This window comes from Panthera onca, chromosome D2 (assembly GCF_046562875.1).
Source record: "Panthera onca isolate mPanOnc1 chromosome D2, mPanOnc1 haplotype 2, whole genome shotgun sequence".
Taxonomy (NCBI): domain Eukaryota; kingdom Metazoa; phylum Chordata; class Mammalia; order Carnivora; family Felidae; genus Panthera; species Panthera onca.
In genome coordinates, this window is record NC_138349.1 from 6,225,694 (window position 1) to 6,240,427 (window position 14,734).

Consider the following 14,734-nt stretch of genomic DNA (forward strand, 5'->3'; position numbering starts at 1 on the left):
CTCCTGTAGAGCCTTCATGTGGAATTAGTATAAATGTTAATGTTGAGGCTAGTTAAATTTGGGGGAAGGAAAAAAGTGGGACTGCGAACATATTATTTTTATTCACAAATATAATTGTCAGAATTGACCTTTAAAATATGATGCATGTGTCAATGTCTTAGGCAAAGACAATTTATAATTAAAGTAACTAAGTTATTTACACGTACACATATATCAAATACATGCCAATAGACATACATACGCTGGGGACATGTTGACAAAATATTGAGACGTATTTTTGTTCTAATATTTTATTGTAAACATAACTAATAATTCCATTTTCTGAGAGAAGTACAAATTGCAAGCCCTGGAAAGCACATTCTATGCATATTTGTAATTAAATCTCAGTGTCAGAAAATATAGGAACATTTAGGCAAAAATCCCCGTGACAGACTTAAAAGCACTTTTACACACTGTATTAAAATCTAAAGAAGTGATGTGTGTTTAATGTTGCATAAGATTGGAATAGGAATACTAATTTTAAAAGTTCAGCAAACAGGGGCACCTGGGTGGCTCAGTCAGTTAAACGTCTGACTTCGGCTCAGGTCTGACCTCACAGGTTTGTAGGTTCAAGCTCCGCATCAGGCTCGACAGCTCGGAGCCTGGAGCCTGCTTCCGAGTCTGTGTCTCCCTCTCTCTCTGCCCCTCCCCTAGTCTCGTGCGCTCTCTCTCTCTCTCTCTCAAAAATAAATTAAAAAAAAAATTAAAAGTCCAGCAAACACTCAGAAATCCATACAATTCTTATGAACACCAGATAGTGTCAAAACACATCAGTTAAGATGTGTAATTTTTACAACATCGCTAGATGTTTATTTCATCATTAGCTGGAATGAATCTGTACAAAACAAGGTCTGTTTGAACTCAGAAAATATATATAAGCATTTCATTTACATGGAAATATACCACTTTAACTCTCAAGCTTAAGTAACTTCTTCAAAAATGGTATCACTCATCAATTAAAATCGAGAAGAGCTTTCTTAATGTGCACTTAAACAAAAACACTTGGGGTTGCACCTAATTATATCCCCTGAGGCACCAATATTTACAGTCGTCTATTGCTTGGGCAGCAATTGAATGATGCAAATTTTAGGTCTTTATTACTGACTCAGAGATGCTCAATGAAGACGGAAATGTCCGTGGGCTTTTTGTCAAGGTAGGAACGTTCTCTTGCTCTGCTGTCCAGTGGTGGCAGTGACTAGCCACATCTTGCTGTTAAGTCTAAAACGTGTCCAGTGAAGGGGCGCCTGGGTGGTTCAGTCCCTCAAGTGTCCGGCTTCGGCTCAGGTCATGATCTCGTGGTTCACGAGTTCGAGTCCCACGTCGGGCTCTGCGCTGACAGCTCAGAGCCCGGAGCCTGCTTCGGATTCTGTGTCTCCCTCTCTCTCTGCGCCCCTCCCCTGCTCACGTTCTGTCTCTCTCTCTCTCACTCAAAAATAAACATTAAAAATTTTTTTAAAATGTAAATGAGTCCAGTGAGACTGATAAACTGATTTTTAAATTTTATTTCAATTAATTTACATTTAAATACATATGTGGCTAATGGCGACCATATTCGAAGTAGGAAACTACCCACATGTGCCAAGGGCAGCCCTGAAAATAAAGTTACATATTGTTTCACCCTTTATGATGCTATCCCAGTCACATGGCACTAGTGAATGCATGTTTTAACCTTTTCCCAAAACTCAAGTGTTTTGTTTCATTTTGACTAATGTTGGATGTTGGAACTTAGAATCCATTTTCTCCTATAACATAGTAACATGTGGTTAGTTAATCCACAGTGTAGCTGAAATGCTGTGTTGTAAGAACAGCCTTTTGAAATCTGGAGTTATGATAGGGCCTTTTAAAACTGGAATATTAGACAGGGCGCCTGGGTGGCTCAGTCGGTTAAGCGTCCAACTCGTGCTCAGGTCTCACGGTTTGTGGGTTCGAGCCCCGCGTCGGGCTCTGTGCTGACAGCTCAGAGCCCGGAGCCTGCTTCGGATTCTGTGTCTCCTTCTCTCTCTGCCCCTCCCCCATGTGAGCTCGGTCTCTCTCTGTCTTTCAAAAATAAATAAATGTTAAATTTTTTTTTAAATCAACATAGATGGCGCGCCTGGTTGGCTCGGTTGGTTGGGTGTCTGACTCTTGATTTCGGCTCAAGTCATGATCTCAGGGCCGTGGGATTGGGACCTATATAGGGCTCCATGCTGAACATGGAACCTGCTTAAGATTCATTCATTCATTCTCTCTCTCTCTCTCTCTCTCTCCCTACCTCACTCCCCCAGCCCCTCTCCCCATTCCCTCTGTCTCTATAAAATTAAATTAAAGAATTTTAAATTCTCCCAGTGAGAAATGCCCCATGGCTATGTAAACCCCCCATTTGAGACATGCTGGCCTAGGTAAAGGGGAGTTGGAAGTGACTGTACCAGAATCTCTAAGGATGCACAGCAGGAAAGGAGCACAGAGGGGCTTCATAGAATACCTTTGAGTTAGCAAATAAATTTTGATTTGGGCAAGGACTTTGAATGGTTGGGCTCAAAAGTAAGACTGTGGCACACGTGACCGCCCTGGGTTGGCAGGGCATGGGTTAAGGGACACTGTCATACAGGTGCGTTCTCAGGGCAGGGCAAGAAACTCATTGGGATTTCTGGGACACAACAGAGAACATAGGTGCCTGCCCCCCACTGATAGATGGGCACACGTGAGCTGGGTTTCCTGGAGCCCAGAGGAGGAGAGTGTCTGCCTCGTAAGAAGAAGAGGTTGGCACAGATGTGTGCCCTATTCATTGATTCCTTCCTTCACCAACTATTAACTGGGCTTCTTTTATTTCTCTGGTGCTTTTGTGGACATAATAAGTAAGAGGGAGTCAACATACTGAGTTATCGCAAGGAGGAAGGAAGTTCTTCCTTACGGGGAGGGAAAGGGCAGGAGGCTAGAAGAAAGCCTACCGGGGAAGATGGGCTTGCAATGAGATTGAGGAGTGAGGTAAGATTTCCTCAACTTGCCGACATTTAAGCCAGAACTGAGTAGAATAGCTGAGGGGAAGCGTTCCAAGCGGCGGGAACAGCATGCACGAAGATGAGCCCTGCAGAGGAGCTCGGTGTGTCTGAGGGGCTGGCAAGGCCAGTGTGGTGACAGCCAGGTGGTTGAGGAGAGCCATACAGACCCTAAAGTCCCAGCGCCAGTGCGGGCTCATTGCAAAAGGGGGTGGGTTGATGAGGAGGTGTTTTTCAAAACACGTTCGTGTTGCCATTGGAGAATGAATGGGAAGAAAGCACAGGTGGACCGACCCAGGTTAGGACGGCTTTGCAGGAATCCCGGTGAGAGTGACTGCACATTGACCTGGAGAGGGGTGGAGAGGTGTATAAGGTGTTACAGGAGTTGCAGTTTGGAGGGCAGCCCCGAAGGAGATCTTCATGGAGTAGGAGGAACTAGAGAGAGGGAAGAAGGTTTCAGACGGGTCTTCACCTTTCTGACACGAGCAGTTGGGGAAATGAAGATGCCCTTTATGGAGACAGGGAAACTGAGGAAGGAGTTTAATCGTGGGAAGTGGGGAGAGTGAAGAAGGGTCTCAAGGGTATGTGGCCAAAGGAAAGGGGTCCAGGCCATGTTCACGCTGTCCCGGAAGGCGCTGCGTCCTCCAGACTCTGGTCCTGGTTGACCTGGTCTCCTCCACTTGGGGGTCTCTGACCGGTCCCAAGAAGAAAATGTATTTTTTCTCTGCCTCCGTGGCATATGCCTTCAGAGCAGAGTCAAACGTTGACAAGTGAATGTGAAACGTGTCTCGGCTGACTTCTCTTATTTATCTTTCAGAATCATCCGGACGTGTTGAATATTCGAATACAACTGGAAAGCAAAGAGCTGATCGTAAACCTGGAAAGAAACGAGTAAGTCACGTTAATTCTTGTTTGCCGCGCCGCAGGAGAAAGCGAGGAGCCGTGGGCTCAACATGCTGTGTCACCCGCCTTGGCATTTAGAGAAACAGAATGAAATGCATGGGTTCATAATCCAGTTTGCATCCGAGGCTGGAATTAACTTGAAGACGTGATTCCAATGGAAAAACAAAAGAATTGTATCACTCTAAGAAAGAAGTCTGTGAATCAGCAGGTTTTTCTCTGAGTTCTGATGTTCCTTTTTTTTCAGAGCCTGATTTGTCAAGGGTAGAATTTAAGCATCTTCTGTTCAAATAACAGCATTCCATAATTAGTTGGCTTTTGGCAATCCCTGGCTTGTATAAGGAGAAATTGCTTCAAATGAATAGAATCTCTTTTTCTTTTTTTTTTTCCCTGAGAAATACCAAGGGTTTATTTATCTTTCAGAGCTTGTCTCCAGTGGTACAAAGTATTTATTTTATCTTTTTGTTTAAAAATTTGACCTTTTTTTTTTTTGCAAAATTATATGAATTTCCAAAAATGGTATTCTATTTCTTTTCCTGGAGCACATGAATATTATTACATATTTTGTATGGCTTCCCAGTAGAAAACTGTGTCTACTTCAAGGCATAAAGTAACACAAGCCCTGTTCCTGTCATCCTTTATACCCTGGCTCTCCCCATGGGTTCCTCAGACCCAAAGGACCCCTTACTATGCTATTTGATTAGTACCAGGAAAGATCTGTGTGTTCCTAATAAGCAATCTGTAGTTAAAGCTGTAAATCAAGTTACCAAGTGCCGCATTATTCAAAAAGGAGTTTCTGTCTTCTAGAATTACTGGGTCCTATTCGTCACGTATCAGTGAAGTGCTGACTTTTTGCTGCAGTGACAGAGTAGGTAAGAGAGCCTCCCTGGAACGAGTTCTGCCAGAGACACGTGTTGCAAAAATCTGACTCTGTGTCTCCACGTGAGCAGGTCAGATCGCTTACTGTCTCCCTGCTTTGATTTGAGGGTCCCTAGCAAATAGGATAGCATGGGCTGTTCGTGGGGACCTGCGACCTGCCTCTTCATGTTTCCTGTGTGTTTACCCCTCACCGTTAAATGGGGTGAAAGCTTTTGTAAAGGAGCGTCTGGGTGGCTCAGTTGGTTGAGCGTCTTCACTCAGGTCATGATCTCACAGTTGGTGAGTTCGAGCCCCACATCGGGCTCTTTGCAGTCAGTGCAGAGCCTGCTTCGGATCCTCTGTCTCCCTCTTTCTCTGCCCCTCTTCCGTTCGTAGTTCTCTCTCTCTCTCTCTCAAAAATAAGCATTGAAAGAAATAGACTTAAAAAAGGTAAAGCTTTGGTTAGCAGTAGATAATGTGCTTTTAGCCTTCCTTGTGACTTGGTGACCTTAAAGCAGAGGTTCGGGAACGCATCTTGGATGAGCAGGTTGCCGGGCAGAAAATTGTGCTGCCTTTGCTATGTTTCTCTTAGCGAAGTAAATACGTTACCTTTTTTTTTCCATGTAAGAACGCCATGAGACATTTTAAGTTTTGTAAATTGCTCTTTGTAGGTGGTTTCCAACTATCTCAATGGACGAAACTGGGCATTCCCTGAAAGAGCAAAAGAGAGTAAGGCTTCTGGTGGTGATCGTGTCCTCAGTGGGGTTTTAGGATTGCTGCTGGCTTTTGGTGGCTTCTCCTTTTGTCAGAATTTTGGGAGATGCGGGGAACAGTGTGAGTGGCGCCCATCCCAGACCTTCAGATGGTGGTAGGACTCCAGATAGGAGAATGGAAATCCACTTAATAAAAACCTTAATTTATTTGTTTTTACTCTAAAAGGGATACATGTCCACGGTAGAAAATTGAAAATTGTAGGAGAAAAAAAAGAACAAAGAGCCAAAAATAAAATACTTCTACTACCAAACACAATCCTGATTAATATTTCAAGGGTTGTTCAAATACATTTTTTTCCTTATAAATAAGGCTTTAGGGTTTTTTTGGTTTTTTTTGTTTTTTGTCTTCTTGGTGGATGTCGTAGTCTGTGTACTTCTTCCTTTAGCTTTATAATGGGCGTTTCCATATAGAAATGCAGTCCTTAGTGCCCATCTGGTTCTCTGAGTCCGTAAGTGGCTCACTAGCCTCATTCATGGTTCTTTTTGAAAATGATTCACTGGCTATTAAGGCGGATAGTATGATATGCAGTGACTGTGGCACAGTGGCTAGTTTGTATAAAAGATCATTTTGAAGGGAGCCTTCATTTGTTCACTTCCAATTCTGGGCCCTTCACAAAATAATCTCAAGATAAGAAAAGTTGAAAACAAAACGATCGCTTCTTGATTGATATCTCTCTTCCCACCTTCCCTGTCAACTGACATTTTAGAAAGTACATGGCGAGTGTTGGGTATGTTTCTACGACATTCTACAGCTTTATTTTAATTATACCACTTATTAATACAATCGTAGAGATTCTGTTCTACTAAAAATAACATTTTCATAATTAGAGCATGCCAGTATTACCATTTGAAAGTTGCATTTCCCTGAAATACTTCCGAGTAATATTTTTTTTTTGAGAAAAATTACATGTCTGTTCCATGTCGACTTCATTTTTGAGATAATACCAAAACTCTGCAATTTTTTAGGCAGAGCGAAATGCTTGCATCTTTCCAGCCCTTGATGCTGTTAGACACAAAATATAATCCATTGTCCAGGATAAAGTAGAATTTTTCATTCACATAGCCTTTGGCCCAATAGATCCAATTAGAGAGTTTATCCACATGAAGCTATGAGAACTCAAAGGTAAATGTTCACGCAAGATAAATGTGAATATTTAACCAGCACAGTAGAGAGCCTGGCTAACCAGAAGGTAACCTGTCAGTACCCTGTATCATGCCTGCAGGCTGGGAATCAGCCTTGCGTGCAGGGATGTTCACTGCAGAATATTTTACCTAAATTGATAGGAGAAGATTGATGCAATAAATTAGGACCCAGCCATGAAATAGAGAACTGTGCAGCAATTAAAGGTGACGATGGGGATCTTTCTTACTGTAAAAAGCATTCACGATGTAATCAATGTGAACAGCATGTTAGGTAATATTTTACATGGTGTTATTCAGTTTTGATTTAAAAATTATACACATGCCCAGGTAGCTCTGAGCGGTAAGATTATGGAAGAAATTTACTTTATTCATGTTTTGCAACAAGAAAATATTACTGTTAAAATTAGGAAAACTTTTTATATTGAAGGAAAAACATTTGTAAAAGCTTAAAGGTTGAAAAGAAGAATATTGGAGTATTTATGAGTCATAAAAAGGAAATGCTGTGTTTTAGAAAGGCCTCCAGCAACTCTCAAATGGCTACAAAGCTCTGTTCATCGAATCCTGGGTCTTTAAGTATTCAGAAATCTATTTTAATTAAAAACCGACTTGGAAATCATAACTAAAATAAAGGTAGCCTCAGTGTCTCAACTCATAAGAGCCATATAACCCAAAGCTAATACTAAAAGAGGGTCACCTAATTAACCCTCCTCAAAAACTCAGCACGTACACCAAGTCTACATGAAGCAGGGCGGAATTTGTATTCAATAGTTGTTTCAGGGAATCTCTTTTATTTGCCTCCTAGCATCCCTAATTTGTGCAAAGATTGGATGCTGTTCACTTAAAATCTGTGTTTGTATAGCCATCATTGAATGTTTAAAGAAACTCAAAGCTTCCCTGGAGAAGCATTTTTCACAGTGATGCTGTCTGCCTACAGAGCTGCGGGGACCGCTTTATGACTTATCATAACTCTCCTGGGTCCCCGTGGGCTCTCGGGCCATCCCTCAAACAGGTGCTCTGTGCAACTGCGTCTTTGATCAAAATGCTTTATTGGACAGGCTGGCCAGCTTAGACATCCGTTTTTCCAGTTTAGGATAATTAGAAGTGATGGCGGGAGCTCACACTCCCCCCGTCTCTCAGATCCACTGAGCTTTCTGTTTTTTGGGCCTTGGCCCATCACTGACTGGAGGCAGGTGCTGCGGGAAGGTCCACGGCCCGCTGAATTTATATCTGTCGGTCTTCGCGCTAGGGGAACTCTGGCATTGGCTTTTATTCCGTCTGGAATAATTCCAGACCTCTCTTAAGGGGCAAATCTAATTAATATTCACTCAAACGGTAGAAGAAAGGGCATTTTAAATTTGTCAGACATGGGAGTAAATATTTGGGCAGGTGTTTATTTGATAGCATCTTTTGGAGCATCCTGATGCAGGAGGGAGAGATGTGGCCGGTGCAGAGATAGCGTCGGATAGGTTAGGGGTGGGCTGAATAGTCACCCAGAGGATACGAATCCATGGTTCGTGTTGACCCAAACCATGTTGGACAGCCGGACTGAGACGCGGTCAGTGGCCCCGGGGCTGTGTCCGAGGCCTCGTCCTGGCCCGCAGTTTCCTGAGCCATCTCTATGAAGACATCAGAGGTGCACTGACCACACTTCTTAACAACGCCAGGCTGGAGGGCTAACTGCTCTGCATCACAGAATCTGGATTATAGAGATTTCAGCAGTGTGGCTCAATGGGCCAAAACCAACAAGGTGAGATTTAATGAGGATAAATGTAAAGTCCTATGCTTGGGTTAGCGGAAAACAAACGTAAGTTCAGAAGGAAATTTACTCGTAGTTCTCATGAATGAGACCCACAAACTCAACATGAGCCCCTGAGGCCGTGTGGCTGCTCTAAGGTGATTGCCACCCGTGTGTGTGCAGGGGTGCCGTGGCCCTAAACCAGAGTGGCTGTTGTCCTGCCGCGTGGTGACCCTGTCAGATCACTGAACCCTCCAGAACACCCCCCCCCCCCCACCGTGCTGCTCCACGATGTCCTTAAGGCCAGGGTCTCAGCTTCCTCCTCCACCTGCGTCCCCAGGGTCTGGCTGGTAGTGGGCACCTGTTAAGCACTTACCGTGTGAGCGAAGGACGGAATGCGGACAGTCCGGACCAAGCCAGAAGTGAGTCACCAGGAGGTTAAGGGTCTGTCTTGGGTGGTGTAAGAAACTAATTATTCAAGGAGACACAGGGCTTGGAGTCAAGAAACCGGGCTTTGAAACCCAGCTCTGCTTCCAGCCACAAGCTTACCTTCTCTGTTTTCTCATCTGCAAGAAGGAAGACGAGTCTGTGCACGCTCAGCACTAAAAGATTTGAGCTCGTGTTGGTTTTCGAGATCAGGTTTGGATGACTCAGTGACCCATTCCTGTGCACCCAGCGATATTTGTTACTTCGCCTAAGTATATTTTGGGTTCACCGAAACTATGATCTACTTCAAACTTCTTAAATTAGTGGAGATCAGATCATGCCTAATCTTGCCTATGAGAGTTGATGATAGCCAAATAGCCTGATTCTGACAAGAGCTGGAAAGGATTAGCGTGCTAAGCTTTTGGCTTTTAATTTCACAATCTTGACATCTTTAGGAATTAAAAATTTTTAAGTTTTGGTGCGCCGAGTGCTGTTTTTTAAAAAATTTCTACTCTTGCAGAGGAAGCCCAGCCTGCCTATTAGAACCCCCAGCTTTAATTTGCCAGGGTGGGGGCGGGTGTCTAATTACTGACTCAAGTACCAGGGACAAAACCATATCTCAGAAAGTCTTCTGTCTACTTGCCTGGTTTTGTCTCTCAGCCGCTTCCCTTCCACCATCTACAAATCTTTATTAACTCAAATGATTAATAATGAGTTAATAATAAATCAATGAAATCATTTCTTTGTTCACTTAGTCGTTTGTTCACAAATGTTTATTTAGTACCAGACACTTGGGGTTGGCACTGGAGATAGAGTGAACAAGGTCAAGGCCTTGTCCTCTTGGAGGCCAGTCAAGGAGCCCAACGCTACACAGGTCATCACAAAACAGTAATGGAAGACAGCGAGTGGGGTTGAGAGCTGAGGAAGACAGTGTGGGGCCCGGCATGGCCTAGGGAAGGAAGGCACGTGAGGAAGCAGATTTCGAACTACACATGAATCGGACCAAGCCAGGCAAAGGAGGGCAGAGGGTAGAGGGTTCCCAGAGAAGGAGGGGCTGGCATAAACGTCGTGGGGCAGGGGCGAAGGAGCTTTGAAGCATTTCAGAAACTAAGAGTCGGTGTGCTACTGGGCAAGAGGGAGACGGTGAGAGAAGTGGACGTCAGCCCGTGCGGGACCTCGTGCTCCGTGATAAGGACCTCAGTGTTTTCTCGTAGGGACAGTGGTGCCTCGTGGAATCAAGGCCTGTAAGTAGGGCAATGACGTGATAAAATTCAGTTTTTAAAATAGCATTCTGGCTACAAGTGAAGATGAGGTTGGGGAAGCTGAAGAGTGGGGTTGGATGGGAGGCTGTTTATCGCCGGTGCACAGGAAGGAGCAGGTAATGACTCCAAGCAACAGAGAGTCCGCAGAAAGGGGTAGATGAGAGACGTTCAGTGGCGAGAATGGGCAGAAAGTGATGAGCAGTTGGCTGCCCGGGGGAATGGAAAGGGCGACTCTTCTACAGGAAATGCTAGAACATTGATGATCTGTGATCAGAATAGAGAACCCTAGGAAAGAACCCAAAACTCGCCCTTTGGGCAATGGCCGGGGACACCAAGACGTGGATCGTGGTGGGCACGGTCCTTAAAGTCTTGCAGAAGCGTGGACTTTTGCGCCTAACAGAATCCCCTCGGGAGGTGACCTGTGGAAGGTTATCATGTGGAATGGGGCATGACATTCCTTTGAGATCTGTGGATGTTTGTGGCTGGCCTAAGTATAGCAATGTCCGGGGGCTGTGAGCTGAAGTGCACCAGCCTGCGGTGGATGGGACATCGTGAGGCCTTGGCCATGACCCTGAGAGTGTCTGGGTGGCTGTCACAACCCAAGGCACTGTCAGTGTTTCCTGTGATATCTGGGTGGGAGCACAGTGGGGCGAGCCTGTAGCTTCGAGGCCTGCTCCGGGACCTATTCCACATCCTTCCTATAGTCTGTCTCCATCTAGCGGGTGCTCCCTCTGCCAGGAGTGCCTACAGGCAACCTTACCCTCCTTCAACTCTGCCTGGGGCATTTTCGTGGGACCACCAGCACGAGGATCACCTGGGGAGCTTGTTCCCAAGGCAGATGCCGGGCCCCGTGTCTCTCTAGTGAACGAGAATCGCCAGTTATAGGGCCTGGGGATTGTATTTGGGATACATTCCTCAAGGAGTTCTCTTCATAACCGGCCACAGGAAGCTATTGGCGTTAATTTAAATAAAACTCAAACTTCAGTTAGTTGGTAACACCAGCCACAGTTCACATGCTCATTGCCACTTAGAGCTGTGTGAACATTTCCGTTACGGCTGAAAGTTGTGCTGGAGGTGCTGGGGTGGGCAGGGAAATGCCAGCCCACTAGATCCTCCTAGTTTGGGGTCCCTGTCTTAGCTGATGCATTGCCCATGGGAATGGTCTTTCCTACAGGGAGTGACCACACCTCTCCAGGCTACCTGATTCCTGCAGTATGGCATGTTCCATCCCCTGCTTTGCAGCTTCGGGCTGTACCCGATGGGTCGCCTCTGCACTTGGATGAGGTGGAGAAAGGACAGTGGAAAATCCTCTGCCCGTGACTGTCGACTCCTGCAGTTGATGGACTTCAGGGGTCTTCTAACTAGACCCAACCCCTTCTGAATTAAGTTAAAGTCTCTTAACATTTAAGAGTTCTTGCTAATTGGGCTAAATTTTGTTTGCTGGGGAAGAACTGCATCCCCTTGAACTTCCTTCCTCATCTCAGTCTTTGAAGTTATACAGACATTGGAAAAGGTCAGCCCACCATTTTTAGAATTTTTGGCTCCCCAGCCTGACTTAACCTTTAACGTGCCTGAGCTGGTTAAGTTCAACCTTTCCAAAGCGGTGCCCCTCTACAATTCCAGTTTGAGAGTATGGCGTCCTCGAATGGACTTCTTTAAAGTTTGAAGGGTTTGACAAGGTCATTTGAGATGGAAGTGGATTTCCAAGTCTAATTACATCACTTCCAGTCCTTTGGTTCTTGTGCCTCAGGTTTATGATTTTCTGACGAGACTCTGGCACATCCTCAGGGCTCCTTTCCAGGACACCGCATCCCAAATGGATAGTTGCCTTGGCTATGTCCAGGTGGACTCTGGTGCCTAGGGGGTGATCCAGGGTTGCCGTCGTGGTTGTCATCTGACCGCCCCTCCCCTGCAGCATGGCTGGTGTGGTGACACGTGGATGCTGTGCAGACTGGTGTATTCATGGCTGGTCCCTTGCCTTTTCTAGTTGACACATCCTCAATAGGAAGGCCACAGTGCTTCTGTTTACGTGACATAATGACTCCTCATTGATCGGGTAAGACAAAAAGACTAACTCTCCAGAAAGCTCGGAACCTTTTTTGGCAGTTGGATTGTTTGAATCAGTGTATAAACACACCCCCCCACATTGCATTTGTGCAGCTTTTTTAATGGTCAGTCTTTTTTCCTGGTCCTTCTTTTTAATTTTTACCTTTGAAGTCTTGCAATCCTTGTGAATGAAACCGGGTTGCTCGCCCAGTAGGATTTTTCATATGCTAGCTTGCTGACTTCATCCCCATGGTGTCATCTAGCCTGTTCCTCTGGCCCCTGGGTTTTGTGTTAACCAGGCGTTACATCTATAGCCTCGAGCACACTCAGGTTCTGGGTTTGGTTTGGTAGGACTACATCATGGGTGGTTCTGTGTCCTTCTCTGGCATCACATCGGGAATTTTGTGATGTTGGATTGAACGTTGGGTTCAGGGCTCATCCTGAGGCTTCTGTCATAAAGCTCAATTTGAGCCTTTACCCTCCAGGGTCAGTGGCCATCACCAACAACTTCTTAGATCAGTTCTTTCTTTAGGTGATGTTCTAATTCTATCATTCTTTCTTCATTTGTTACCTGGAATTCTTCTACAGAGAAGAACTTTCCCTTATCAACTGTTGGTTACCCTGAGGTTGAGGGAAAGGCTTGGCCTTTGCCTCTTGGTGGCGACTGTATTCCTCAAGTATAGCACCTCACACTTGGGGCTTCACTCCATGGTCACCTGCATTCATGCCAGGATCCCTGGGGGTGCAGAGGTATACCAGAGCCTGTCCCTAAAGCAGCTGATGGGATACAGACTATAAGCCTGACTCTGAAACCCCTCTGTAGGGACCTTAATGTTCTTTTCTTTTAAAGCGAACATGTCCCTACATCCTCCGTGGCAGTAGATACTTGGGGGTCAGAATAGGAGAGCAGGAACTGGTCTGAGCCTTGCTGGCATGAAAACGAGGGCTCTGAACTGGAGTCCAGACCTCACCTGTCCCTCAAGGGCTGTTTCCATGCCAACGACAATGGCAAATTAAGGCAACTGTGTCACCGGCAAGCAGACTGAGTCAGACAAAAAGGAAGTGGCAGTAAATTCTTCAAAGACCCACAGCCCAAAAAGACACGCCAGCCACACTTGTGCAAGTACAGCTGACAGAAATAGAAGAAGGGCTTTTATCTAAAAATGTTATGAAACAGGCACTTCTTTCCCATCAGTGTACTGGTGGATTTCGTTGTGGGTTGAAGTGGGCTAAACATAAGTGGAGAACAGAATTAATTTATTTCCTTCCTGCTTGCTTGCTTTCTTTCTTTCTTTCTTTCTTTCTTTCTTTCTTTCAAGATTTTCTTCCTTATGAAAAACAAGTGGGCAGGTAGAAGATGATATAAGAGGAACCCTCACAGCAGGAGACTTATTCTGGGAGACAATTTGTTTACGCATCATACTAATTTCATGGCATTTCTAAGGCTACCCCTTCGGTCTCCACTGGCCCGAGGGTTTTGTTGGTCAGTTTCTTGGTTTTCTTTAAAAATCTGACATTCTCCAATGGAGATTCCCTCTGTGCTGTGTTAGTGACCAAGCAGTGCCCAGGTGACAAATCTCAATACCACAGAAATTCCCTCAGGAGTTGTGGGATATGGTCTTCATGCATGGTTTTCACAAGGTAATGAATTAGTAACATTTTCAGTAAAGTCCTGGTGGTATTGTACATTCATATTGACCAAATATATAGAATATTAGGAAGTTGGTTAAATGAAAAAATAGATATTAAACATCTTATGTATATATGAAAAAAATGATTTTAGAAACTTACTAATAGCATTATCCCTATACTTTAAGAAATGCATTTGAAATACACTTAAATTTTCAGGGGAAAGTGGATAATGGGCACTGAGGAGGGCACCTGTTGGGATGAGCACTGGGTGTTGTATGGAAACCAAACTGACAATAAATTTCATAGTAAACAATGAAATACACTGAAATTTTGGATCGAATTTATTACCATACCAAATGGGGTCATGCTGGTGGCTTGATTACATTACTTCTTATGCTCTTTGATTACTTCTTCAATCAGAAGTCCGTATTTTTACAGTGGACCATAAATTACCTGCATAGACATTCCACAAACCTCTTTTTGCTTGCAAAGTTACTTATTCAGAACTGATGCTTTCTCCAAAGTAACCTTTGCATGTAAAATTTAAATGCAATCACTGATGTAGATGGCCATATATTATTAATTAGCTAATTAATCAGTTTATGCTCTGTTGTATCCCAGAAAAGATTCAAGTTTGCTAAAAAAAAAAAAAAAAAAAAAAAAACAAAAACCAAACTGACAAATTAATCAGTTGATTTCCTCTAGATGTATAGGCTATCCCCACCACCAACCAACTAATGCTTCTGCGTTTCACTCTGTTTCCAGAGCAGCAATTCTAATCCATATCGATAGAAGTCACGAGGATGAGCATTTAGGGAAGTAGGATGTATGTCTATCGTTGTTCTCCTTTTCTCCCTGCACACCCCCTGCCAAGAGCAAAGAGGTGCAGTATGGTATAGGGGCGAAGCATTGAATCAAGAAGGAAACATGAAATTTCTGGTATCT

General features: G+C 44.4%; 1 protein-coding gene across 2 annotated transcripts in view; it reads left to right on the plus strand.

Annotated features, from left to right (window-relative positions):
- Positions 1–14,734, plus strand: part of ADAM12 (ADAM metallopeptidase domain 12) — a 347,656-nt gene that overhangs the window by 86,708 nt on the left and 246,214 nt on the right. For both annotated transcript variants that reach the window (XM_078434959.2, XM_078434958.2), the window contains exon 3: positions 3,832–3,905. In XM_078434959.2, coding sequence (XP_078291085.2) covers positions 3,832–3,905 — 74 coding nt within the window. The remainder of the gene's footprint in view (positions 1–3,831; positions 3,906–14,734) is intronic.